Source organism: Citrus clementina, unplaced genomic scaffold (assembly GCF_000493195.1).
Source record: "Citrus clementina cultivar Clemenules unplaced genomic scaffold, Citrus_clementina_v1.0 scaffold_7, whole genome shotgun sequence".
Lineage (NCBI taxonomy): Eukaryota > Viridiplantae > Streptophyta > Magnoliopsida > Sapindales > Rutaceae > Citrus > Citrus x clementina.
In genome coordinates this window covers 20384595-20412385 of record NW_006262075.1, presented here as the reverse complement: position 1 = coordinate 20412385, position 27791 = coordinate 20384595, and the positions used below count along the sequence as shown (strand labels likewise).

General features: G+C 34.7%; 4 protein-coding genes, 1 long non-coding RNA gene and 1 pseudogene across 6 annotated transcripts; all 6 read right to left on the bottom strand.

The window, feature by feature from the left end:
* Positions 1-287: 287 nt before the first annotated feature.
* Positions 288-3200, bottom strand: LOC112097043 (putative disease resistance protein RGA3). The gene has a single exon (XM_024181298.1). It carries the CDS (start codon positions 3198-3200, stop codon positions 288-290), a length of 2913 nt encoding a protein of 970 aa, XP_024037066.1.
* A 3402-nt stretch (positions 3201-6602) lies between these two features.
* LOC112097042 (putative disease resistance protein RGA3) lies at positions 6603-15086 on the bottom strand. The gene is made up of 3 exons (XM_024181297.1): positions 12143-15086; positions 7376-7439; positions 6603-6678 (listed from the first exon to the last, which is right to left on the bottom strand). The coding sequence occupies exons 1-3, from the start codon at positions 15084-15086 to the stop codon at positions 6603-6605; spliced, it is 3084 nt and encodes a 1027-aa protein (XP_024037065.1).
* Positions 15087-17402: 2316 nt separating this feature from the next.
* Positions 17403-18126, bottom strand: LOC18036119. 2 transcript variants are annotated; one of them, XR_002904624.1, is made up of 3 exons: positions 17893-18126; positions 17703-17766; positions 17403-17435 (listed from the first exon to the last, which is right to left on the bottom strand). It is a non-coding gene; the product is annotated as an uncharacterized LOC18036119 (long non-coding RNA). The 2 variants fall into 2 exon arrangements; XR_002904625.1 differs by lacking the exon at positions 17403-17435 and adding an exon at positions 17439-17455.
* A 418-nt stretch (positions 18127-18544) lies between these two features.
* On the bottom strand, positions 18545-19447 carry LOC112097041 (annotated as a pseudogene).
* Positions 19448-20866: 1419 nt separating this feature from the next.
* On the bottom strand, positions 20867-22381 carry LOC112097040 (putative disease resistance protein At3g14460). The gene has a single exon (XM_024181296.1). It carries the CDS (start codon positions 22379-22381, stop codon positions 20867-20869), a length of 1515 nt encoding a protein of 504 aa, XP_024037064.1.
* A 682-nt stretch (positions 22382-23063) lies between these two features.
* On the bottom strand, positions 23064-24185 carry LOC112097039 (putative disease resistance protein RGA3). The gene has a single exon (XM_024181295.1). It carries the CDS (start codon positions 24183-24185, stop codon positions 23064-23066), a length of 1122 nt encoding a protein of 373 aa, XP_024037063.1.
* Between the last annotated feature and the right edge of the window lie 3606 nt (positions 24186-27791).

Sequence of the window (27791 nt, the reverse complement as noted above, 5' to 3'; positions counted from 1 at the left end):
TAATCCTGACAAATCCAACTAGTGATATTTTACTATTGAATTGAACATTCCAATAGTATAGGAATGGTGGTGACAATCTCTAGCAGCTTGAACATTTACAAAGCAGAAAGCCCCTTTTTTATATACAACTGCAAACACCAGCAATATTAATGCAAGATCAGATCAGATATGCAGACGTCTTCAGGATCATGATAGCTTAGAATCTAACAAATAAAGAAACTAAGATGATTATGAAATATTAAAGAAAGAAAGCGAACAACATACCTTCGGGTCAACGGAATTCAACATCAAGGACTTGTATTCGGACTATTCGGGGGAGCTGGTAGGGGTGAAACGGTTTTGAAATTAGGAACGTGAGAGATCTTTGACCAATCCTCTCCTGTTTCCTCGTCGAAACGTTCTTCCAGAATACGACAATTGTAAATCTTCAACATCTGCAGTGTTGTGTTCCCAAGAATTTGGTGTGGCAGCGACTTCAATTTGTGACAATCTCTAATTTCCAAGGAATTGAGTTGGGGCATGATTGTAATGTCATTTTTTTCATTTTCCCACTCTTCCCATTCGTCCAAATCCACAAATATGAGATGTTTTAATTTAGGAAAGGCAACAACTGTTGAAGATGAAGATGTGGCATGCATATGATCACTTTCAATTCCCAAAAATTCATCACCCACTCTTTTCACACTTTGCAGAGCGAATACTTCGAGTAATTCAAGGGATGGCAATTTTCCGAGAGGAGGCATTATTTCAAACTTATTGCAGAATGAGAGCTCCAACTTCTTCAACTTGTTTAATGACATTATCCAACTGGGCAAGGTCTCGCCTCTATATTTCCAGACATCTAATGACTCTAGATTTGGAGGTGGTCGCAAGGCTTCACAAATTGCTTCATGGCTAACTTCATTTTTCCCCTCCGTCACTTCTTCTTCTTCATCTTCTTCATCTGTTCTCTTAACAAAACTTAATGACAAATGGAGGAGATTCTTCTTTTTCTCAAGCTCTACAATTTTAGCCTCATGAACATCAGTGACATTCCTCAACCCTCGAATTCTAAGAGACCCTCGGAGATGATTCAGTTGTCTTAGACCTCCCAGGTTACATGCTTTATTACCATATTTGTCACTGCGACTCACAACAACAAACTCACTCAATGTCCGAAGACAGGTTAGTCTCTCTATTCCTTTTGGCATATACTCTACAAAGTTGACATCAAATATTAAATGCCTCAGATTAACCAACTTTCCAACTCCCTGAGGTAATCTATTCAAATTGTAACATCCTTCAATCTCTATGGTTTGTAAATTAAATAACTCACAACATGTGTCAGGCAATTCTTTTATTTCCAGCCAGTGCAATTTAAAGTATCTTAAATGTATCAATTTTTGTATCTCTTTTGGGATTTCATATATCGAATTCTCCTTACTATTCCTAGTTATCTTTAATGCCCTTAAACATGTAAATTGATTGAATAAGACTTGAAGCACCGGCGATGAAGAGACTTCAATGGGGATATTATGGATTAAAAGGCTACGTAACTTTTTGGCATTAAACATGAAAACAGGAAATGAAGCCTCGTTCCCAAACACCAACATTGAATGCCGAAGTTCCTCTTCAGAAGTGTTTATCCATAATGACCCTTCAACACCATCAATTTCTTTTGCAAAACATTCGTTTTTAGTGAGAAATTGTGCAAAGTCATGCACTATATCATGCATTTTATATATTATATCCACTTCGACGAACTCCTGGAAGAAAGATCTTGTGGCTAAGTAATCAAAGTACTCCTCACCAATCATCTCCATCTCTTTGTTTCCTTTTGTTCCAATACAACCTTGAGCTGCCCATAACTTAATCAATTCATCTTTCTTTATATTGTAATTTTTTGGAAAAACAGCACAATATAAGAAACAACGCTTTATTCTAGAGGGCAAATCAGTATAACTTAGTAACAGAGGGGCTAATAGATCTTTTTCAAACTCTTCTAATTGCCACATCTCACTATCTAATATATTTTGCCACTCTTCAGTAGTTCTTTTAAACCGCAATAGGCTCCCAATAGTTTTGGCAGCAAGTGGCAGTCCCTTACACTTTCCTACAATTTTTCTACCAATTTCTTCTAATTGTTTACATTCAAAAGGAGATCTGCCAAAAAAGGCAAATCGTTTGAACAATGACCAACATTCTAGTTCAGACAATTCCTTAATTATGAGAATATCAATTGACTCCATCATTCGAGCAACTGTCTCCTTACGAGTGGTAACCAGAATCTTACTTCCATGAAGACAATTCATTAAACAATTGTGAAATGGTTCCCATTTACTGTAATCTTCTGTCCACACATCATCTAAAACAAGAAGAAATTTCTTTCCTGTAATAGATAAACATATGTGTTGAAGAAGTGAATTCAATTCACCTAAATTAGGGGCAGAACCTTCTAAAGCTTCAATAATAGCTTTTGCAACCCTATACTCATCAAAAGGGTCTGATACAGACACCCATATCCTTTTCTCAAAATTGTTTATCACATCATTGTCATTGTAGACAAATTGAGCAAGAGTGGTCTTGCCTATTCCACCCATCCCTACCATAGAGATGACTTGGACGGCATTTTGTTCTTCACTGTTCTCGCACAACAACTTGGTCTTTAAAGTATTCTTCTCCTCATCTCGACCACGTACTTCAGAGACATTAATTAAGGCAGTACTTTGTATCCTCTCAGGTTTCTCAGTACCTCTAATGACGTGAAAATTAAAAATATCTTTCTGCTTGACAATATCATTTAGTTTGTCGTTGATTGCTTTTATCTTTAGAGCAATGTCACGACGCAGAAAGACTTGTTTGAAGCCAAAGCAAGCGGTGGCAGGAAAGAAGGAACATACCTTCTTCTTCTTCTGAGGAACAAGAGCATTCTGGTCAACCCCCTCGATTTGCAATTTGAGCCTTGCAGTGTTCCACTCATCCAACACATCTTCCATGTCGTAGGATGTGTGTTTGAGCTGATCCAGCCAAAGTCTAACGCTTTCCTCCTTAATTTGCCTTTGCTCAGCATCAACAATCACAGCTTGAATGGCTCGAAAATTGCTGGTAAGCTTTTCCACTTCTTGGTCAACACCATCAACTAGCCTCACTTCTTTTTTTGCCTCTTCAACAGCCACTGAAATCAGCTGCTCCAAGACAACCGAAACAAATGCGTCAACCATGCTGCAACAAGGGAAATTAATTAATTGAAGACAATACGTTGTTACAGAGTTATCGCAAAAATTGCTGAAAGTGGCTAATATAACTATGTCAATTCTTATACTAGAAGCGATTGACAAATGTGTCAATTCAGGATTATTTATCAGCGACTTTGATTTTTTAGACAAGTATTTTGTTGACCTGCTAATAAACTGGTTAAAAGATTAGTGCAATTTTTTTAATACCGAACGTTCTTCCGCATTTCATGGCCGTTGGCGTTGGCTGATGTCAACTAGAACTTGCTTTTAAATACATAAATTAAAAAAAAAATAGACTACCCTTACAAATTATTTAAAATACACATACAATATTGTCGTGTAGCTCTCGACAATTGCCTAGATTCTCCAAGGGTAGCCGCCCATGGTCCACAATTACAGAATATTTTATTTTATCCCATGCGAATTAATAGTTAAACTAGAATAAACAATGTTGAGCACAATTGACTAGAAACAATGTGCATCATTTTCTGGTGGATAACACGTAATTGGTATCTTATTTTAATAATTTAAGAATTTTTGGTCCTTGTTACGTTGTAAAGATAATAATCTTGGATATCTTTCATCTATAGTATTTGTAGTAATTTTACCTCAGTGGATCCCTCTCTCATTTAATAAAAGTATGAAATCTCGGTTACTAATTGATGGAATACTAGTCAATCTGAAACCATTTTGAATGATATTCAAGAAAAGGCTACTCCAGAAAAATTCATAGAATTCGATGAATCATTCCTCCAGGACGAAATGATAAAAGAATTTATGGAAAGACGTCTAGAAAAGCTTTGTATAGGACTCTACAAAGAAACAATCCAATTAATCAAGATGCATGATGAGGATCATATCAATACGATTTTTCACTTCTCAACAAATACAATCTGCTTCGTTATTCTAAGTGGTTATTCTATTGTATGTAGTGAAGAACTTTTTACTCTTAGCTGTTGGCTTAAAAAATTCTTATATAATTTAAGAGGCACAATAAAAGCCTTTTCGATTCTTTTCGTAATTGATTTATGTATCAGATCCCTTTCACCCCGTGATTGGGAACTACTGATTGGCTATATTTACAATGACTTTAGGCTTGCTCATAATGATAATGATGTTATTCTATTTGTTGTTTTTTTTCCATTTTCCCCATCATTCTAGATACATTTTTTAAATATTGACTTTTTTCTTATTTAAATCATGTATTTCCGTCACTTGTATTGATTTATCATTCAATAATTGAGTGAAAAATGATTCAATGATTTCTTGCACGAATTTAAAAAAAAAATACATTTGATGACGCTAAACCTTATCTCAAATGATAATTCCACGTAATGCACTATCCTAAATTTTTAAGATACTATATAAGACTTTAAATCTTTCAAATTTTTAAGAGACATACTTTTGTGCATTGAAGCTGATTGGGAAATTATAATTAAAACAATAATGGTTGACTTTTCTGAAGTAATATCCTAAGAGATTTTGTTCTATTACATAACAAGTTTGTGTAATTTATGCCGAATGACTTGTTTATTAAGATTCAATTAATTGATGACTGCCAGATCACTTTGATGGAGTCTCTTGGGAAAACGTCGTTAACGTTCAATCAGCTATTTGGCCAATTACCTCCCTTGTTGACCATATAAATTCAATTGGGTTTAATCAGCAATTCTCATCTTCCACGATTAACTGGTTAGTGGTTATTAAGAAAAATAATGAAAAAAAAGAGGAAAATATAAAGGTCATCTTTCTATATTAATTACAAATTAATTTCTTTAAGCTTTTTGGAAGGTTTTGAGAAAGACTTACGACAACATCATAGACAAATGAACAATTAAGAGCAATTTAATTTATAACCATGGAGCTAATAGAAGTAGGAAGTAGCAATATTGTGAATAAGCATCAGTTTTATCATTTTAATTGAGAAATTAAATTAAACATCCATTAATTGGATTACATATCCAATTCATCATGAAATAGGAAAGAGATTTAACGCTGTTTTATTTAAGGTTGGGCTGTTTTTACTCTGAAGTTTATTTTAAACACTATTATCTTGTACACTTATTTTAAAAAGTAAGTTTTACTTTATATACTTTTTAAAATTCTAAAAAGATCCTTACTCAAACTATTTAAACTAATTAATTTATTTACTTAAAATACTAATAAAATTATTCAATACACCAGTTTTAAGAGATTTAACAAATTTTTACAATGATATAATCAAGTTAAGTAGTAAACAAATTATTTAACAAAACTTTAGTTATAAATTTTTTTGTTTATTTATGTTTAATATTAATTTTGCACCCAAAATAGCTTGCAATGAGAAAATAATAATAAGAAATACTTGATAAATACTATAAAAAAAAAGAGGAAGAAGGAGAAGTAGAAGACGAAGAAGAAGAAAAACAAGGGGTCAAAAGCAAAAAAAAAAAAAAAAAGATGCTTCACAATAATTTTGTTTACTTTATTTTTGAAAAAAATAAAAAAATTAGTGCAAAATTTATTTTATTTATGGAAAAATAAAAATATTGATTTCATCATTATTCATCTAAGTATTGATTAAGATGTTGCAAAGAAAAGTTTTAAAGTTTAAAGCATAAGAATTATATACAGTGAATAATTACTGTGCTATATGAATATTTGAAATAATTATAAAATATTGACTTATAATAAATTATCCTTAATTGTAATTCATATGATATGTATTTTTATTTTAAAGTTTTTATTAAAATTAAAACGTTTAATGTAATTTTTAGAGTACAAACACCCTTATCCTTTATATAATCAAACACAATAGTTTACACAGCATTAACAATTCTTACAAGCAATATAGAGGGGCAGAGCAAACTAATTACTTAATTTCATATGCTTTCGAAGGGTTCTGTCCAAAAGTAATGTAAAAGATCTATATGTGGAAAAAAAAATTTTGAGACAGCAAAATAAGTTGTGGCCTTTTACAGAATTTGTCATTGTGCTGCAAAGATTGTTGCATAAATTATGGTGGAGAATTGAAAGAGGCCGTGCTAGAGAACCTGATAAGCAGATCAGGCAAAGGTACTGCGAGGCAGCTGATCACATAATCGAGAAAGGAAAAATGTGCTGCATCTTCTTCAATGAACATTGCTGTTAGTCTTCTATGCGTGGCACATACTATACAAATACAAATGCAAATAACCCACCACACAAATCATAATGCTTGTCACCTCCATTAGCAAAACTTCAAAGTACTTGTATCACTTTTAACAGCTCTGCTAACCAAAGTGGCGAAGTTTAAACACAAATGTAAGAAACTCAATTCAAGCAACCGTTGTTAACATTCTCTTATTTATGGAGGTGGGACTACTTTGAGGACCACTGCCATATATTTCCATGCATGCTTCGGCGGCCTTAGTTCATTCCTCTGGTGATTAACAATAAAGCTTTTGAATTCTCAGCATAGCTGACATGAGTAGCAAAATCAGGTCTGCATATTCAGAACAGCAACATAAGAAATCAGACATTGATATATGATGATGTGCTTTTCACTGAACACGAACAAATTTTGAAAGATGAACTACCGAGAGGTGTGACGAACCAAAACTCACCAATTTGATTTTTTGGCCCTTGAGATACACCATTTTAATCCTCTCTGCCACTCTCCTGCTGGCTTTTATTCTTCTGGAAATTACCGTCATCAAAGTAACAAAGACTCGTTATTCAGATGGATTCTTCTCTCCATCTCTAGCCGGCAGCATAACAATCTTCAATGTACTTTTCCATTTCGCAAAATAGGGCAGTCTGCACTGAGACAATAAATATTCGTTTTCAAATTCACAATTGAAGTTGGTCACATTGCATGATACATTTCATGATTTGTTTTGACTGTAAAATTCACCACAGCTGTGTCCTGATGAACCTGAATTTCCGAAGGAAAAGAAAAAAAAATAGTTCATTTACCAATTGTCCATCGGGGGTGACATTTATTACTCAACATCAACATCAAGATTAAGGTGTTTTGATCACCGTTCCTCTGTCCAATAGCATAAATTTTAATTTAAATCCATCTCCTTTCCCACTGTTATTCTCATGAAGATCATCAATGACTTTAGCCTAAATTTAACTTTATACAGCTTTGAAAATGAAAAGAATGGTGAAAGAATGGAGGATCATTTTATACATACAAGAGGAGCCTCAGTTCAGGTCGCTGAGAATAGTAGCCACATGGTGGGTAAATTGGAATTTTCCCTACAATAAGCAGTTCAGAATGCAGAGATATTAAATTATGGAATTCCAAAGTTGAAGAGACAAAAATGTAGGCAATAAGCAAACCTCTCCTTCGGCTTTGACAGGATCCTTGTGCTGAGAGCATTATTTTCAAACCTAAAAAAATAAAAAAAATTAATGGTCTTATATATATATATATATTGGATGATTTCAAATTTATCCAAATACCTTATATCAAAAAATATGTTGATCTTCCCAAGATAAAGCAAAGAGCCGAGGATCAAAGCCAAATCACATAACTCAGAAACGTAACAGTTAAAGACTTCTTAACTCAGAAATGTAACAATTAAAAACTTCTTCTCACTTCAAGCTGGTCACATTGGACTATCATGTACCTACAAACCACTACACCCACCCTGAGAAGCTGTCAGTCCTGTGTAAGATTAATTCATGATAATTAGCAAGTATACCTGAAATGAAACAAAGCCAATCATCATGTTGAAAATTTCTGCTTATGCTGAAAATAAGCACCAATAGGTATTCCCACAATATATTAAGTTGCTCATATTTCATACATCAACATCACATATGAATTACTCAAGAAAACCAGGTCATACTAATTATGATACTGGATTTCAAAAAACTGGACATCATATGATGAGAATTTCATGAATTACTCAATTGAAAGTGCCCATCAATATGCACATACGCCTCAAATAGTTGTTCTGCATCTGCCGCATCAATGCCCCTCCTAAGTTTCATTGAAACAGAAAATTTACTTATTTTCAAATAAAGGATAAGAGCTCAAAAGGATTCCTATTTGGTGAATTCTCACAAGTAACTGGGTTGCTTCTTGTTCCGCCGAGACTTGAGATTACTTGCCTTGAGGACTGACAGTGTTGATGTGCTTCTTATTAAGAGAAAGCCCTTGTTCACTCGAATACAACTTCCTCAAAAGTACCATTTGATAGTACAAAAGGTTTCCAAAAACCAATAACTAAAAAATTCAATACCTGCTTTCCAAAAACCAATAACTAAAGTTCAATGCTTGCTTAATCTAAAGAATAGCAAAAAGTACAAAGTGGACACATCTCTTCATACCAGTTAAAAAGGATATTATTGAGAGACTCTTGGGCTTCATCTGAACAATAGTTATATGACTTGATAGGTTCACTGGCTGCTTCTGTAGTCCTATTTTGTTGCTTCATCACGATATGACTCTTTCTTATTAACTTCTTTCAATGCATCCACCATCTACTCTATCCGGAGCCCTTTCCTATTTACTTGTTTTCCCTCAAAGAAAATTTATTTCAACATATCTCTAATCCCAATTTAAAGACAGGATATAGTTGATCTGACTTCAGTTCAGCCATGTAACATCTATGAACATAATATCAAAATATGCTTAATTAGCTCAGGTTTCTTCCCGTTACTTCATCTGGAAGCCTAGATGCTAGTTAAGATCAACGGTCCCAACCATTGCTCGAACTGCTCTATCATCAGTAAACAGAAAAATATATTTAGATGAGAGAAGAATTAAATAAAATAATGTCAGATGCAAGAAATATGAAGAGTGAAAAGTATAATTCAAATTTACATGAAACTAATACAATATTCCAAATATCAACTCTAACACAAGCTTTTAGTAAATACAGTAATTGTAAGCCCTTACAACAAGCATTTCATCACTAATGAGAACTCGAAGGCGAAGAGAGCTGTAGCTGAGTCAACTACTGGCACAAGTCCAGCACCATTTTGGCCATTCTCTTTCCGGAAGCATTGCTAAACGAATGTAGTATGCCCTGCCTACAATGTGCCACAGAAAGCATAATCAGAGGGTTAGCACTTAGAGTAAATAAATACAGATAACAAAAGCCTAATTATTGAAAAAATAGAGTCCCTACGAGTGTTGTGCAGCACCATGGTGTTTTTGCCACCCATGAAATCTCTGATTTGTACTCATACATGGTTCTCTCTCTGTCGTTAAACATTTCTCAGCACAGCTATCATGAACAGAAAAACTAGTTCATATGTGGCTGGCACAAACCACACAGCGCACAAGCTGCCAGTCCTATGTAAGATTAATTCATGATAATGAGCAAGTAAATTTGAACTGACACAATACTAATTGTCATGATAAAAATAATTAGCAACAAGTTTTCCTACAACTTATTACCTTGTTCATGTCAACATTAGACATGAATTTCTCAAGAAAACCAAATCATGCTTATTGTGATACTGGATTTAAAAATTATAAAAAAAAAAAAGGTTCCACCAGGGATAACCTGTAAAATGACATTAAATATTACAGAAATATTTGGCCCAAAAGATTTAGCCTGTTACATTCTTTTATACACAACTTGAATATCACATCATATCAACTAACTTTTTGAACTGCTAGTGACCAGAATATACTGCACCAAGGACTAGTTTTCTTCATAACCATGCTTCTTGGAGCATTAAGGAAATGCAAAAGATAATGTACAATTGTTTCATAAGAAGATAATAATACTTCAAGAAACAGGAAGCATAGAAAAGCTTCAGCTTCAGTATCTGATAGAAAATTCTGCTGGAAGAAAATAGAAGATGCTAAATTTCAACTGTATTAAAGAAAACAACAGCGGAAAATTAATATTAATTTCAACTGTATTAAAGTGTTGATGTTCAGTTAATGCCGACAAGCTTCAGCTTTGGTATTGTTATGGCAAAACGTATTACTTCCCTCTCTTGAACAAGAATTAAGCAACCCACAAAACCAGAGCTTACAGAAACAAGATTAAGAACAGAACAAACTAAGTATCAAAGAATCAAAAGATACACTACACCAAGAACTAACGTGGTTCAGCTCCACAAAGGAACCTACATCCACTGCTGTAAGACCCAGCAAGGGCAGAAACTTTATTGAACAACAAGAAGAAGATGGTTACAACCGAGTCACCAATTTACAGATTTAAAACTTATAGAATCTTTCCTCTTTGTAAAATTCCTCCTGTATCACTAGCTTAGAGACAACTTATATATGTAAGCTTCTCACGTGTGTTTCCACTTGCAATGAGTCAGTCAGTTGATTAACTAACTAACTAACTCTTGACTAGGATCTCACTTATGCCAGCTCATATGACACCTCAGCATGTCCATAACAGATTATAACTAATCTTGGCTTCACAGGTATCTGTAAGAAAATTCTAGTGGAAGAAAATAAAAGATGCTAAATTTCAACTGTATTGAAGAAAACAACAGAAGAAAAGTATTATTAAACTCAAAAGTGTTGAAGTTCAGTTAATGCTGAAAGCTCCACTAGATTTGACCACTGATTGAAATTGTTGTTCATATAACTGCAGTTAAAAAATTAAGCACGGCTTGCCACCAGCTTAAAGTACAAACAATACTCATTGTGCATTAAGAATCCTTTATGAAAATATTAGTTAAAGCTTTAATCAACAAAATGAATATTTGACAACAAGTCTGAACCACGAAACTCTAACTTAAAGCAGATTTGCCCATCTCATTTGATATGATGCCATTTATATTGTTCCACATAAAATCCCTGGCAGCAAAATAGATATTAAGGAGAAATAATAAATAATCTCAGTGATTGAAATGGTTGAAGAATATTTTCATTGTACAACAATTTGTTTTCTACAATGACATACTGACAATATGGTTATAAGAGAGCTGCACAAGTTTCGCAGCCAACTTAATTTCCAGAATGTTCTATATTTAGCAGCCACCCGAATCATGGAAAAACAAAAATACTTTTTAACTGTCTGTAATAATACATTGGTAAAAGCACAATCCGTGGAGTCTTAGTACAGTCCAACACTGTTGATCAAAGGCAAGATTTTGAGAAAGCCAAAAAGGTTAACTAACATTTGAAAACATGCATAAACTTTAATAGAACTCAAATAACAAGGAACCCTGTCACAGAAGCATGGGGTTTATCCATTAGTACAGAATGAAACTAATTAAACTTATTGCTGAAATCTTTTAGGGCTAATCTTTCTCTATATTAATGGGAAATCATATGAAACTGAATACAGATAGAATAGGTGCAAAAGATCTTATCTTCAGTATTTGGTAGAAAAACTAAAATAATCACTGCTTAAGTTATTAGAAAGCACCGTTGCATATTCTTGACAAGATAACACATATGATACAGAATTTGATAACAAAAATGAAGCAAGAGAAGAGAGTACCTGCAAAAACATTTTTCTTATGAAGACTATCTTTTTAACACTTGGATACTTCTGCTCGTACCTACAAAAGTGTTGCAATGACAGTAAAGTAGAACTTCAAATTTGGATCTTGAAGATGAAGTACTCTGTACATTTTCAACTCTTTTATAGCCATGAATGAAAATTGAAAACAAAACCCTACACGAATGAAAATTGAACCCAAAACCCTACACATGCAACTAGGCTAGGACTTAGATAGCATAAACTCTTTCACTTAACAGAACAATAATATACCAAACAAACTAACATTGTTGTAAGGTATTTTGTTGTGAACACCAAAAATTAATATTAATGCAAATAGTTACACATCTTCAAGATCATGATAGAAATAATTGGATGAAAGCAGAGATTCAAACAATTAAAATAAAAACTGCAGCCGCTTCCAGAGTCCAGACTATGTCATGTGACAGAAATTGATTCAGAATTTGCTATTTTAAGGTTTTCAATTTCAAATAACTAATATATTAAAGAAGAAAGAGAAGAAAATACCTGTGGTTCTGTTATCGAATCCAAATCCTTGCCCATATTCATGATCAATTTGAATGTCACGAATGTGAGATATCTTTGACCAGTCCTCTCCTGTGTCCTTTTTGAAACGTTCTCTCAAAATAGGAGCACGAATAATCCTTAATTTCTCTAGTGTTGAGCTCTGAAGAAGTTGGTCTGGCAGCGACTTCAGTTTTCTACAATATCTGATATCCAAATAACATAGTTGTGGCATGATTGTAACGTCTTCTTTTCCAAAGTCCCACTCTTCACATCCATCCAAATGGAAAAGAGTGAGTTCTTTTAATTTAGGAAAGGCAGTAAGTGATAAAGATGAAGATGGGGCATAATCATTGAAGCTTTCTATTCCCAAAAATTCAACACCAACTCTTTTCACACTCTCCATCCGCTCTATTTGGAGGATTTCAAAAGATGGCAATTCTCCTAAAGGAGGCATAATCTCACACTTACAACAAGAAGAGAGTTTTAATTTCTTCAGCTTATTTAAGGACACTATCCAACTAGGGAACGCAGTCTTGCCTTTATAGTGCATTATTTCTAATGCCTCAAGATCTGGGGGTGGTCGTAAGGCTTCACTGATTGCTTGATGGTTTATCTCATTTTCCTCATTTATCCCCTCTGTCGCATCTTCTTCCTTGTCAAACCTTAATTCCAAACCAACAATATTCTTCTTTTTCTCAAGATCTGCTTTTTCAGCCTCTTCAACATCTGTGACATTCCCCAACCCTCGCATTCTAAGAGTCCCACGGAGGTGATTCAACTGTCTCAGACCCTCAACCATACATGCTTTAGTACCATATTTTCCACCCGTACTACTCACAACAAACTCCCTTAATGTCCTAAGACTAGTTAACCTTTCTAATCCTTTTGGCAGGTAATCTAAGTCACCATTAAGAGATACCACTAAATGCCTCAGATTGACTAAGCTTCCTACTCCTTGAGGTAATCTCTTCAACCTGTAACATTCGTTGATGTCCAATGTTTGCAAATTAAACAACTTACAACATGTCTCAGGCAATTCTTCTATCTTTAGCCCAGCCAGTCTAAGGGATCTTAAATGTATTAATTTTTCTATCTCTCTTGGAATATCATGAACTGTATTTTCACCCCCATCATCCTCTCCATCTATTTTGAATGTCCTTAAACATGTTAGTTGATCAAATAAGCCTTTTAGGACCGGTGACAAGACTTCCAATGGGCTACGAATTAAAAGGCTCCGTAATTTCTTGGCATTAAATATGGAAACGGGAAACGAAGCAACTTTGTCAAGAACTGATATCGAATGACGGAGTTTATCCTGAGAATTATTTATCAAAGACAATGGTTCTTCATCACCATGAACTTCTAGTGCAACACATTCATTGTTGGTGAGAGATTGTGCAAAATCATGTACTACATCATGCATTGTACATCCTATAACCATATTATCATCATCTTTAACAAACTGTTGGTAGAAAGATCTTGAGGCTAAGCAGTCAAAATATTCCAGACCAATCACTTTCATCTCATTATTTCCTTTCAGCACAATATAACCTTGAGCCATCCATAATTTAACCAATTCATCTTTCTTCAAATATGAGCTTTTCGGAAAGATAGCACAATATGAAAAACACCGCTTTATTTCAAAGGGCAAATCATTATAACTCAGGAATAAGGGAGCTGAAAGACCTCCCTCAAACTCTTCTAGCTGCCACATTTCACTATCTAATGCACTCTGCCACTCTTCTTTAGTTCTTTTAAACTGCAATAGACTCCCAATTGTTTTCGCCGCAAGTGGCAAACCCTTACACTTTCTTACAATTCCCCTACCAATTCCTTCTAATTGGTCACACTCTGAAGGAGTTCTGCCAGACAAAGCAAACCGTCTGAACAACGACCAACATTCTAGCTCAGATAGTCCTTGAACATAGACAATATCAGTCGACTCCATCATTCGAGCAACTGTCTCCTTACGAGTGGTAATTAAAATCTTACTTCCACGAAGTCCATTCATTAAGCAATTGCGAAATGGTTCCCATTTTCTGTAATCATCCGTCCACAAATTATCTAAGACCATAAAAAACTTTTGTCCCGCAATATTCGCACCAATGCGTCGAAGAAGTGAATTCAATTCATGTAAATCAATGGCAGAGCCTTCTAATTCTTCAATAGTCGCTTTTGCAACATTAAACTCATCAAAAGGGTCTGATACACACACCCGGACTCTTATCTCAAAATTGTTTATCACATCATTATCATTGTAGGCCAATTGAGCGAGAGTGGTCTTCCCAATTCCGCCCATCCCTACCATGGAGATGATTTGGACGGTATTAGTTTGTTGATCACTACCCTGACACAACAACATGCTCTTTATACTTCTCATCTCCTCATCTCGACCACGTACCTCAGACACATCGATCAAAGAAGTACTTTGCATCCCCTCAGATTTTCCACGGCTATTGATGACATTAAAACTGAACATATCTTTCTGTTCGGCAATATCATCTAGTGTTTGGTTGATTGCTTTTATTTTGAGAGCAATGTCACGATGCAGAAAGACTTGTTTGAAACCGAAGCATGAGGAAGCCGGAAAGAAGGAACATACCTTCTTCTTCTTCTTCTTCTTCTTCTTCTTGTCACGAACAAGAGCGTTGTCATGATCAACTCCCTCAGTTTGGCGTTTGAGCCTAGCAGTGATCCACTCATCCAACACATCCTCCATGTTGTAGGACGCGTCTTTGAGCTGATCCAGCCAGAGTCTGACACCTTCCTCCCTCACTTGCCTGTGTTCTGCATCATGCAGCACAGCTTGAATGGCTTGAAAATTGCGTTTTAGCTTCTCCACTTCTTGTCCGACACCCACTGCAAGCCTCACCCCTTCGTTTGCTTCTTTAGCAGCTACTGAAATCAACTGCTCTAAGACAGCGGAAACAATCGCATCAACCATTGTGATATTTGAAGACTTAAAATGAGACAATAATTTGATTATATTAGACGTGTTTTGGGGGTGAAAGTGGGCTCGTCCTTGGAATTTTGATAAAGGATCCAGCTACCTTGCAACAGTTGCAAGGTAAAATTTCATTTGACCCTTAGTTTTTTTAATTAATTTTTAACTGTAATTTTTTTTTCTTCTTTCATTTTTTCCCTCCACTCCATAGGTAGCCCAATTGTTTTTCCATTTTCAAATCATTAATCAACAAGAACCAACTTGACATATTATTATTATTATTATTTGCTTAATTTTTATTTTAATTAAAATAACCTAAAGAATAAAAAAATATACACCATAAACTATTAATAATTCGTCTAAAGGAGTACAAAGCAAGCATTGAATTTGGGCTTTAGTCAAATTTTGAAAAAATTTTAACATTTTAATTTAATTAGAAAATTAAAATAATTTGCTATAATTAGGATTCCATTGGGATTCCGATTGTAGTCCTGACTAGTTTTGAGTTTTAATGAGAATAAATTTAATCTCAAATTTCTATTTATTTTAATTATTTTTTAAGTCATATACCGTATCATGTACTGTTTCGTATGAGATTTGGGATTCCGATTGGGATTCAATTTTTTCTACCGACTTTATTGGCAAAAGAGTTTTAATTAGCTATTTGAGAATGTTAAAGTTATAATAATCTACTATTGTTATAATAATCTACAATATATAACTTAGGAATAGTAAAGCTCCTAGTATTTAGCTTATTTGAGTGTGTATAGGCTTATTGAACTAATTCGTATCAATATAATTTTATTAGAATTGAAGTATCATAATTATGAATTTTATTCTTCTACTCTTTTGCAAATGTTAATATATTAAACATATTCTTACTATTTTGAATATTAAACATTGACATACTAATATATCATAAAAAATAGTAATAATTGAGAAATTTCACTATAATTTGGGTTGAAACTTAAATTAGTAATATGGAATTGCATTTTTTTTTATTTTACGTTGAAGTTCCAACCTCCAAGTACTAAACCAAATTAATGGCTTAGGCCAATGAAAAGAGTAATTGGTTAATATTTTTTTAACTTGAACTGACGATATCTATTATTTCATTCTATGATTATTTTTTTTTCAATTACTTTCAGTTGCAATTCATGGTACATGAGATGGACGAGATGAAGAAATTGGGAATGATTTTTAAATTAATTTTTAATACTTTAAATTTTAATTTTATTCAAAAATTAAATTTAATTATTATTTTTTATTTATTTTGTATTTTTAACAGTGAAAATATTTATGAGATTTCTCCTCATTTTAATTGTCTAATTATTTACAATTTTAAGACAATTTAAACTTATTAAAAGTTGTAACTCTTTAATGTTTTTGAATTTTTTTAAAAATAAGGACCGTAACATTAAGTACCAAATAGACACATCCTTTACCATGGACGCTGCTTTTCTAATAAATCGGATAGTGAAGAGCTGAAGTAAAAAAAAACCAAAAATCCTGGTACGTTGCAACTGTTGCAACGTAGGCGACTCCTTTTATAAAAGTAATTTGAGTCGGAATGAGATATTAAATGCTTGCCAAAAAGGTCAATGTGAAATATGGAATTGGAAGCATTTTATTTTAGGCTATGCTTAAGTTACGTTTAACGATGATTTACTCCAAACACAGCGATAATATACAATAATAAGACATATTATTATTATTGTATTTAAAGTAAGTCACGTTAAATGTAATTTAACCAGCTCTTTTATTTTAGTAACGTAATTTTCTTTAGAAATATTTCAATCATACTGGAATAGTTCAATCAAGTGAATAATGAATATTGATCATCATCAAAAAATTCGCGACCATTCTGGTGAAATTGCTTCACTAAATGTAATATTCTGAAGAAGCAACGATTGAAATGAGATTTTTGAGGTTTCAAATATGCTGCTATAAATAAAATACGAAGTTTCTTATGTTAGATATTTACTTCCAGCACAAGATTCTGAGATTGCCTTGCCTGCTCCAAAATAAACTACCGTGGCAATGGGCAACACAATAGCACCTTCATAAATAAATAAATAAACAGAACAAACATACAGGACCCATTAACATTTATTAACAGCAAATTCATAACACGACACTACAATCAGTAAAATAAAAAATATTAGTTAGCCACACCATTGATTGGTGTGTAGAAAGGGTACATGGTTCCTTCCACTTTTCTCCTTGGCATGCAAGTTCTTCATTTGTATTCCAAAATCATGTTGTTCTCAGAAGCCAAGCCAATGCAAGCCCTCACAATGTTCTCAAGCACTAAATGCTGCTTTCACAGTGCATTCTCCACCATTGTGCCTGGAGGAATCCGAAATTTGCTGAGAAAAATAAGTGATGTTACCAATTTTTAATCCGTTTTTGCTTATATTATCATTATACACAGAGCAAAAGAATTTATCTTTGACTAAAGGCATGTAAGGTTTAACCCAAATTCATCTCCTTCCACTCTTATTGTGTGGACGAACCCATTTATAATAAGCTCATCAATAATTTGGCTCAAATTTAACTCTATTGCGCTTGAAAAAGTAAAGAGTAGTTAAAGAAAGAAAGGTATTTAATACTTACACGAGAGTCATTAGTGAGGTCACTAACAATTGTAGTCTCAAAGGTGGAAAGAGTAGAATTTGCCCTGAAAAATTGAACAACAAATGATTAAATATTTCTTGCAGTGGTTTATTATAGAGTCAACCAAGAATATAGTCCGCAAAGCATTTATAAAACTATAAAATTCTTTCTACGGAGCAACTTGACAAACCTCTCTTTCAGGTTTAAGCTGGATAATGGTTGCCAAGTTCAACAAGTAAGAACCAATCTAGGAAGACTGGAGCAGCAAAAAGAGACCCCAGGCATGTATTGTGCAGCACTATGGTGTTCTTATCACCAATGAAATTTATTATGTGTACTCATCCATGGCTCTCTTGCTATCTCCCACTTATGGCAAATGCCTTATGAACACAAATACTCCCACAACAGAACAAGAGTCAAACCAATTGACAAAGCTACAAAACAAAGTATTCAAAATTACTGTTCAGTAAGAGCTTTGCTACATTCCTTGAAAAATGTAGGACATTCAATACATTGTATACACACTACTGGTCTGATATTAACATTTCTCTTAATAATCGAGGTAATGTCATTACCTTGTTGACCACAATGTGGTTGAGGGATGTTCACTGGGCTCATAAAAGATATCATTTGCAGGAGACCATGTCACCAACAACATTGCTTTTGGAGATCTCCTTGAAGTAGAAGGTTCTAGAGGCTGATGGATTAATGCCATTATCAATTCCCAAGTGTATGTACCTTACAACAGATTTGGCAATTGGCACCCAGCAACCAGTCAATATCATCACAATACGAAATTAATGGCTTTTTTCTATAATTTTAAAGCACTTCTAAGAATCTAATTATACGGATTTCATCTTACTCTGGCCACTCTTAAACCCATCTCCACCAATAAAAAATTTCCGGTTAATTGCAAATCAATCAACCCTGCAAACAAAAACCCAATTTAAGAAAACAAAAGCACAATCACAGATGTCTCTACAAAACTTCAACTGAACCAACAAAGCTAATTAATCAAGGGAAAGATTATAAAGTTTAAGATCCTTGACCATATGTATTTTGTGGGCTTCCATTGAAGAAAGGAACACTTTAAAGAGCACAAGCAATAGCATACGAGGTTCTTTTTCCATTGAGAATCAGCTTCAATTTTCTCCAGTGCAGCAGCAAGGAGGTTCTCCATTGTATCATTTAGCCCCAAAATCACATAATTGTACCTCTAAGTGTTAGCATAAACCACAGTACAACAATCTTTTCTACCAAGGAAAGAAATTAATTAAAACCCTTGTAGCCAAAGCATGTAATTATCTATAGGTACCTAATATATTTGATGATTTGTAGCATCTGTTCTTCACATTGATGGCACACACGATCCTTGATTGGCAGCAATGAAATGGGAGTCATAGATTCAGGAAGTGGGTTCCTTGATTGTTTTCAAAGATCAACATCAAACACTTTAGCCCTAGCCATTGCATCAGCCAAGTTCTTGTCACTTGTGTCCTGTCCTCCAAACATAATGTCATATTGGTTCACCTGAATTTATAAGAAAATTAAATTGGAATTTTAACTTCAATTTAGAAGCAATTATGAAAAATTAACAGTAATCCAGTTGCTTGTAACAAAAATTACCATAGGAAGAATGCTCTTGAGTAGGCATAAATCTCTTCTCCGTTGTAAGATCCAACTCAACATGTAGATGCTTGAGTAAGATGAGCCATAATATTTGGCTTGTTGCAGCTTGTCCTTTGTAACCAGGAGATGCCTCTGAGAACAACAATTTAATGAAAAAAAAAAAAAAGAGATTCATCACGAATTAAGAGTTGGTAAAAAAATTAAGAAGAAACTCACTCTCTATTTGTTATATGACATAACCAGTGACAGTTGAGCCATGGATTTGTTCTTGGGGCGCCCATACACCCCAAAACGCGTCTTGCCAATTAAGGTGTGGATCACCCCTTATAAACCCAGCATCTCTCCCGTGCTTTGCCGATGTGGGATTCGCCTAGGGTGTTACATACACCCCCCCTTGGGGACTCAGCGTCCTCGCTGAGGTTCTCATCATTCAGGTAGCTTTTGCTCTCCATCGCTGACTGGTTGCAGTGTCATGACCCAACCCAGACCTAGCAAGATATTGTCCGCTTTGGGCCTTAACAAGGCCCGCACGGATTTGTTCTTGGGGCGCCCATACACCCCAAAACGCGTCTTGCCAATTAAGATGTGGATCACCCCTTATAAACCCAGCATCTCTCCCGTGCTTTGCCGATGTGGAATTCGCCTAGGGTGTTACATGCAGTGTCAGCAAAGAAATGAACCAAAATCTTTTTCTCCATTGCTGACTGTGACAAGCTACCCCCACTGTACAATTAATCATGTAAACTTCAAATGATAAGAAACAGAGCATTATGATAACGATAAGCCCAAAAATATAGTAGTTTAAATAATACTTTGATTTCTTTGATAAAGGCACAAACTTCAACTTTGTTGACCATCGACAAGAAATTAAAAGAGCCAATGAGGTTAATTAACAAACATTTTAAAACATGCATATTATTGAATCTTTAATATAACTTCTCTCGTATCATAGAATCCTGTCTGAGAAGCATGCGATTCATTAAGAGACCAAAAAGAAAAGATTCTTTTCGTCTAATGTGCTTTTGGGAAGTATCTGGTTTTCCCATTAGTACAGAATGTAATACACATTATTGAAAAATTATATGAAACAAAATGCTGATAGATTTGGTCCAAAAGATTCTACCTTGAGTGCAGAGGATATTATATCTTAGTATTTTGGTAGCAAAACAAAGATAATATACTCAAATATGGTAATATGATACAAAATTTGATAATGAAAGAGAAGAATGAGAAGAAAATACCTGGGAATAGCGATGGTAACTGCTGCTAGTTGCTTGAGAAAACTGTACTTTGAACACATTCACAATATATTGGTAGAAACTTTTGCTCATACCTGCACAAGTTAAGACTTCAGTGGCTTAAAGCTTAATCATAAATTAAGTCTTTCAATTGATTTCAATGCAACTACAATATTTAAGCCAAGGAGGCTTTAGTTAAAAAATGATAAGCGGTAAAAAGTATAATTCTTCTGTTATTTAAAAGGAAGTGAAGAAAATATACCAGTGGCTTGCAGTGAATCAATAGTGTTGCTGCTATTATTGTATTCGACGGGGACCTCCTTGTACATATTGTTCATCAATTTTGATGAAACGCTCTTGTAAAAGAGGACAATCATCAATCTTCAATTCCACAAGTGTTTTGCTCCACAGAAGTTGGTTTGGCAGCATCTTCAATTTGCTACAATTGCTAATATGCAAGTAATTGAGTTGAGGCATGATTGTAACACCTTGGTTTGCAAATTCCCACTCTTCCCATTCATTCAAACCCATGAATGAGAGATTTTTCAATTTAGGAAAGGCAATAACTGATGAAGTTGAGGATGAAGATGTTGCGTGAATATGATCACTGATTTCTATCCCCAAAAATTCATTACCCACTCTTTTCAATCTAAACATTCCTAATATTTTGAGTATTTCAAGGGATGGCAATTTTCCTAAAGGAGGCAAAATCTCACACTCAGTGCAGAATGAGAGAATTAACTTCTTCAGCTTGTTTAATGAAATTAACCAACTGGGAAATGCAGTCTTGCCTTTATAGTGATGCATTTCTAATTCTTGTAGATTTGTAGGTGGTCTTAAGGCTTCGCAAATTGCTAGATGGTTTGCTTCGTTTTCCTCGTTTATCTCCTCCCTCCCTCCTTCCATATCAAATTCCAAACGAACGAGTTTCTTCTTTTTCTCAAGATTTGCAATTTTAGGTTCATCAAAATTTCTCACATTCCCCAACCCTCGGATTTTAAAAGATCCTCGAAGGTGGTTCAAGTATCTCAAACCTTCAAGGTTACATGCTTTGCTACCATATTTGCTACCACCTCTCACAACAACAAACTCACTCAATGTCCTAAGATTAGTTAATCTCTGTATTCCTTTTGGAATGAATTCTAAACAACTATCATCATATGTTAAATGCCTCAGATTGACTAACTTCCCTATTCCTAGAGGTAATCTCTTCAAACTAGTACATTGCTCGATCTCTAAGACTTGCAAATTAAGTAACTCACAACATGTCTCAGGCAATTCTTCTGTCCCCAACCCAACTAATCGAAGGTATCTTAAATGAATCAATTTTTCTATCCCCTTCAAAATTTTATTGGTTGAATTGACATCCCAAGTATTCATTAATGTGGCTATTCTTAATGCCCTTAAACATTTCAACTGATCAAATAAGCTTTGCAAGACATGTGTTAAAGACAGTTGAATTAGGGTATTATTAATAAAAAGACTTCGTAAATTTTTGGCTTTAAATATGGAAATAGGAAATGAAGCCTCGTAGCCAAGCACCAACATCGAATGACGAAGTTTCTCTTGATAAGTATTTATCAAGGATAATGGTTCTTCATCATCATCAACTTCTATTGCAATGCATTCATTTTTAGTAAGAAACTGTGCGAAATCATGCACTATGTCATGCATTTTACATCTTACAACAACGCCTTCATTATCTTTGAAAAACTCTTGGAAGAAAGATCTGTTAGCCAAGTAATCAAAATACTCCTCACCAATTATCTCCAACTCTTTATTTCCTTCTGGCATAATATAATCTTGAGCCATCCATAATTTAATTAATTCATCTCTCTCTAAATATGAGTCTTTTGGATAGACAGAACAGTATTGAAAACACCGTTTTATCATGGGGGGCAAATCATTGTAACTTAATAGTAGAGGAGCTAAGAGACCTTTTTCAAACTCTTCTAACTGCCACAACTCACTATCTAAAATACTTTCCCATTCTTCTCTAGTTCTTTTAAAGCGCAAGAGACTCCCTATAGTTTTGGCTGCAAGTGGCAAACCCTTACACCTGCCAGTAATTTTTTTACCAATTTCTTCTAATTGTTCACAATCAGAATGAGGTCTTCCAAAAAAGGCAAATCGTTTAAACAAGGGTTAATTTTGTCCTGCCCCCAACTGTTTCAACATTTTTCGCCACACACCCATATGTTTCGAAAATACTCACTCCACACCCAATTCCGTTAATTTGACCGTTATGTTTAACGGAGCTATTTGAAATTTAAGTAAATGTCCAAAATACCCCTTATCTTGAATTAGAGAAAAATAAAATGAGATAAAATATTAATTTAATAATTAATGTTTACATTAAAAAATTTTATTTAAAGGTAATTAATAATAATTTCATCAATGAAATTATCAAATAAATTTAATTTATCATCATCAAATAATATTTAGGATATGAATTTCCAAATTTACCCTTTGACCGTTAGAATAAACGGTCAAATTAACGGAATTGGGTGTGGAGTGAGTATTTTCGAAACATATGGGTGTGTGGTGAAAAATGTTGAAACAGTTGGGTGCAGGACAAAATTATCCCTTTAAACAATGACCAACATTCTTGTTCAGACAATTCCTTAATAGAGATAACATGAATTGACTCCATCATTCGAGCAACTGTTTCCTTACGAGTGGTAACCAAAATCTTACTTCCACGAACCCCATTCTTTAGACAATAGTGGAATGGTTCCCATTTACTATAATCATCAGTCCACATATCATCCAAGATGAGAAGAAATTTTTTTCCTACCAGAGATGCCCGTATCGACTCCAAAAGAGAATTCAATTCACCAAAAGTAGGGACAAAACCTTCTAAGGCTTCAATAATTGCTTTTGCAATCCTTAACTCATCAAAAGGGTCCGATACACACACCCACATCCTTTTATCAAAATACTCGAACACATCACTATCATTGTAGGCAAATTGAGCAAGAGTGGTCTTGCCAATACCACCCATCCCTACTATGGTGATGATCTGGATATCATTTATTATTTCTTCACTACTCTCACATAACAATTTGCTCTTAAGACTACTCTTTTCCTCATCACGACCACGTATCTCAGACACATCAATTAAGGAAGTACTTTGTATCCTCTCAGAGTTCTCAGCACTTCTAATGACGTTAAAATTATACATATCTTTCTGTTTGGCAATATCGTCTAGTTTTCCGTTGATTGCTTTTATCTTTACAGCAATATCACGGCGTTGAAAAGTTTGACTGAAGCCAAAGCAAGAGGCAGCAGGTAAGAAGGAACATACCTTCCTCTGAGGAACAAGAGCATCAACGCCCTCGATTCGCAATTTGAGCCTAGCAGTGTTCCACTCATCCAGCACATCTCCCATGTAGTAAGATACGTCTTTGAGCTGATCAAGCCAAAGTCTAACAGTTTCCTCCTTAAATTGCCTTTGCTCTGCATCAACGAGCACAGCCTGAATGGCTAGAAAATTATGCTTGAGCTTTGCCACTTCATTGTCGATACCCACAACTAACTTCATTTGTTCTCTTGCCTCTTCAAGAGAGATCGAAATCAGCTGCTCCAGGAGAGGGGAAACAATTGCATCAACCATGCTGAAGGGTGGAAAATATTGTATGAGAGAAGAGGAGTTATTCTTGGTAAGTTAAATATTGTGTGCTTTTTGTGGTAATCATGCGATATCTGATCATCCTTTGAATTTTCAGACTGCTGAAATATTTGATGGAGTCCCCACGGGCCTATGAATAATTGGAAAGTTGGGGCAAGCGGAATATGATGGAATTGTCGTCTTCCCTATGAATAATTGGAAAGTTAAACAGTCACGCATGTATCATTAACTTGTGTTAATAGTCCAAAAGCTAATGCGGAAAACCAGTTGTACTCTGCTTTCCTTTTCCATTTGTCCTTGGGAGTTTTTAATTAATTCTCTTGATTTCTGCAAAATCAAAGTCTCATTTGACTGGATTGGTATTTCAAAGGAAACTTTTCAAAAGAAAAAAAATGTTAAAACTATCGAATTTATTAATTTGTTTAGAATTTTCGAGGCAAATCATGGGTAGTTTCTGTGGAAAATTAAAGCAGACTCAGTTTTATTAGCTTCAAGGGAAGTGACGTGGTGAGCAGTATCATTTCCTACTTTAGGCAAGAAATTTCCACAATTACAAAGACCATAGGAGAAATGAAATCAAGTATTATGCATGGACTTCAGTCAGTCTGCATAACTTTGCCAGATGGTTTCCAAATAGTTTTCTAATATTTATTTTCTCAGTTCAACGTTCAAACGGAAAAATTTTAATTAATAGAAACTGAACCATGCCCAGCATCACTCCAATTATTGTGGCTCAATATTTCAGCTCGTGTAATCTGAAGCAGAAGCAAAGAACAACTTTTGTTAATCATAATAACAATGATTCAACATCATACACTAAAATTACATGAGTGCAGGACCACTGTCCTATACACACAATAATAACGAAGGGCTACGTCCTAAATTATTCGTCAGCAAGCTCGTGAACTATTTGATCATTCAGTTATCGCATCGTGAAATTGCTCCCTATTTAATATAAGGTTCTCCGGAAATAAAGATTCATATAATATTCAAATTTGCTGCTAGAAAACATATATATGAACCTTCATATGTTATCTAATATCTACTTGCGTTTAGCAATGCAAGAGATTGCCTGCTCCAAAATGAGCTACGAAGGCAATGGGCTGGACAAAAGCAACTTCATCAGAAAAATAGAAGAGCAAATATACATGACACTTATATATAGTAACCATAAATTCATGACTCCACACTACATTCTGCAATTAGAATGATCGTTATTGACCACAGCTTTAATTGGTGATGGAAAACAGGAACGTGGTTCCTTCCTCTTTTCTCCTTAGGAATTTCTTCACTTGTGCTCCAAAATCATTTTGTTGTGAGGAGCTAAGCCCGATGCACGCCCTCAGAATGTTCTCAAGCATCGCACTCTGCTGCGACAGCACATTCACCACTGGTGAGGAACCTGAAACTTACAAAGAAAAATAAGAAGTCACTCAATTGCTTTTTTGTTTTTGCTTATATGAACATTTGCATAAAGAAAATCAAATGAGCTTTTACTTGTCACCGAAATCATGATTCATGTTGCGTAACATTAACTTGTGAGCAAAAGGATGTAAACTTCTACCCAAATCCACCTCCTTGCCCACTTTTATTGTGAATGAACACATTGAACTCATATTCTTGAAAATCGTTGATGATTTGACAAATTCAACTTAATAATTTAACTTTTTACACAATTGGAAAGAGGGTTTAAAGCTTATCGGAGGCAGAGGGTCCTTGGGCTGACTTATCCACCTAAACGTTTGTGTATACATATACATTAGCCACCTCCCTTGCTTCATCAAGCAAATGCTAAGATTTCAAGTACTGCCCCATTCTAAGTGTCGGTCAATATGCACTTTCTGCTTTATACATAGTTGATCCGCAGCATCAACACTTATCCTAAGCTTCGTTGGAACAGAAAATTTACTCATTTTCAGCTGTCATTTTAAAAATACTTCAAGGAAAATATAAGAGGCCAAATAGTTTTCTGTTCGATGGATTCTCAAAAGTAACTGGATTACTTCTTGTTCTACAAAGTTAGTGCGATCTCATTGAAAGCAAGCCCCTGTTGACTCAAATACAACTTGAGCCTCCAAAGTTATATTTCATCATCCAACCTTCCACATCTCTCTAAAAAAATTTACTCCAAAAAATCAAAAACTGGGAAACATTACTTGCTTTATATAAACAACAGCAAACAGCTAGTGCAAAGTGGAGACACTTCTTCTTACTTAATAAAGATTTTAAAAAAATTTAAAAAGAAGAAGAAGTATTGTCAAGAGACTCTTGGGCTTGATCTGACCAAGTTGTGCAATAACTTAATAGCTTCGTAATAGCAGCCACATCTTTCAGTAATACAGTGTCTACTCTAGTAGGAGCCCTTTCCTATTTACTTCTTTTCGTTCAAAGAAAATGTAAATGTTATGGCAAACGTGCTTAGAACAGACTTCTTTGAGTCTTAGAACTAAGCAACTCAAGACACCAGAATTGATAAATGCAAGATTAGATACGAAACCACAAGAAAACACAGAGCAAAATCAAGAACTCTCAAACAAGCCAAGAATCTAACGTGGTTCAGCTCCACAAAGGAACCTACATCCACGGCTGCAAATGCCAGCAAGGGCAGAGAATTTATTTGATCAAGAATGGCTGGTTACAAAGATTTCACAATACTGATTACAAGCTCTCAAAGTTAAACTTTTCTCTCTTGTAATACAGCAGTCGTATCTCTCTCTCTCTCTGTAATGAGCTTCAGAAAACAGCATATATGTATTGCTTTTTCACACGTGTGTTTCCACTAATTGACTAACTGCTTAATCAATATTTGGATCCCACTAAATCCAGCTCATCAGCCAGCTCAGCAAACTTATAACAGATTATAACTAACTATTTGGCTTCACAAATCTCCACCTTAGTTCTAATCTGCTTATGCTTCTCCCTTCACTGCTACAGCATCATTAAGCTTGTTTCACAAGCTAACACACCCAATCAGACTCAGTAAATTCCTCAATCTGACTGATGGCAAAGGCTTGGTTAACATGTCAGCTGGATTTACTTCAGTTGGCACCTTAACCACATTCACTACTCCTTTGCTGATTTCATCCCCTATGAAATGCATTCTGACATCAATATGTTTAGTTCTCTCATGGTACTTAGGATTTTTACTTAGCTGAATGGCACTAGAGCTATCACAGCTAACTCTAACAATTTCTTGCTCAAACCCCAATTCAGTAACCAGCCCCTTTAGCCATATTGCTTCTTTAATAGCTTCTGTAAGTGCTATATACTCAGCTTCTGTTGTTGAGAGAGCAACCACTGATTGAAGAGAGGACTTCCAGCTTATGGCACCTCCACACATAGTAAACACAAAACCTGTTATGGACCTCCTTCTATCTTTGTCTGCTGCATAGTCTGAGTCCACAAACCCAGCCACTTCAGGTGATGCTTCACTTGTTTTTCCAAACATGATGGCAGTGACAGTAGACCCTTGAAGATATCTTAGTACCCATTTCACTGCATTCCAGTGACCCTTCCCTGGATTTCCCATAAACCTACTGATGACTCCAATTGCATGAGCTAAGTCAGGTCTGGTGCATACCATGGCATACA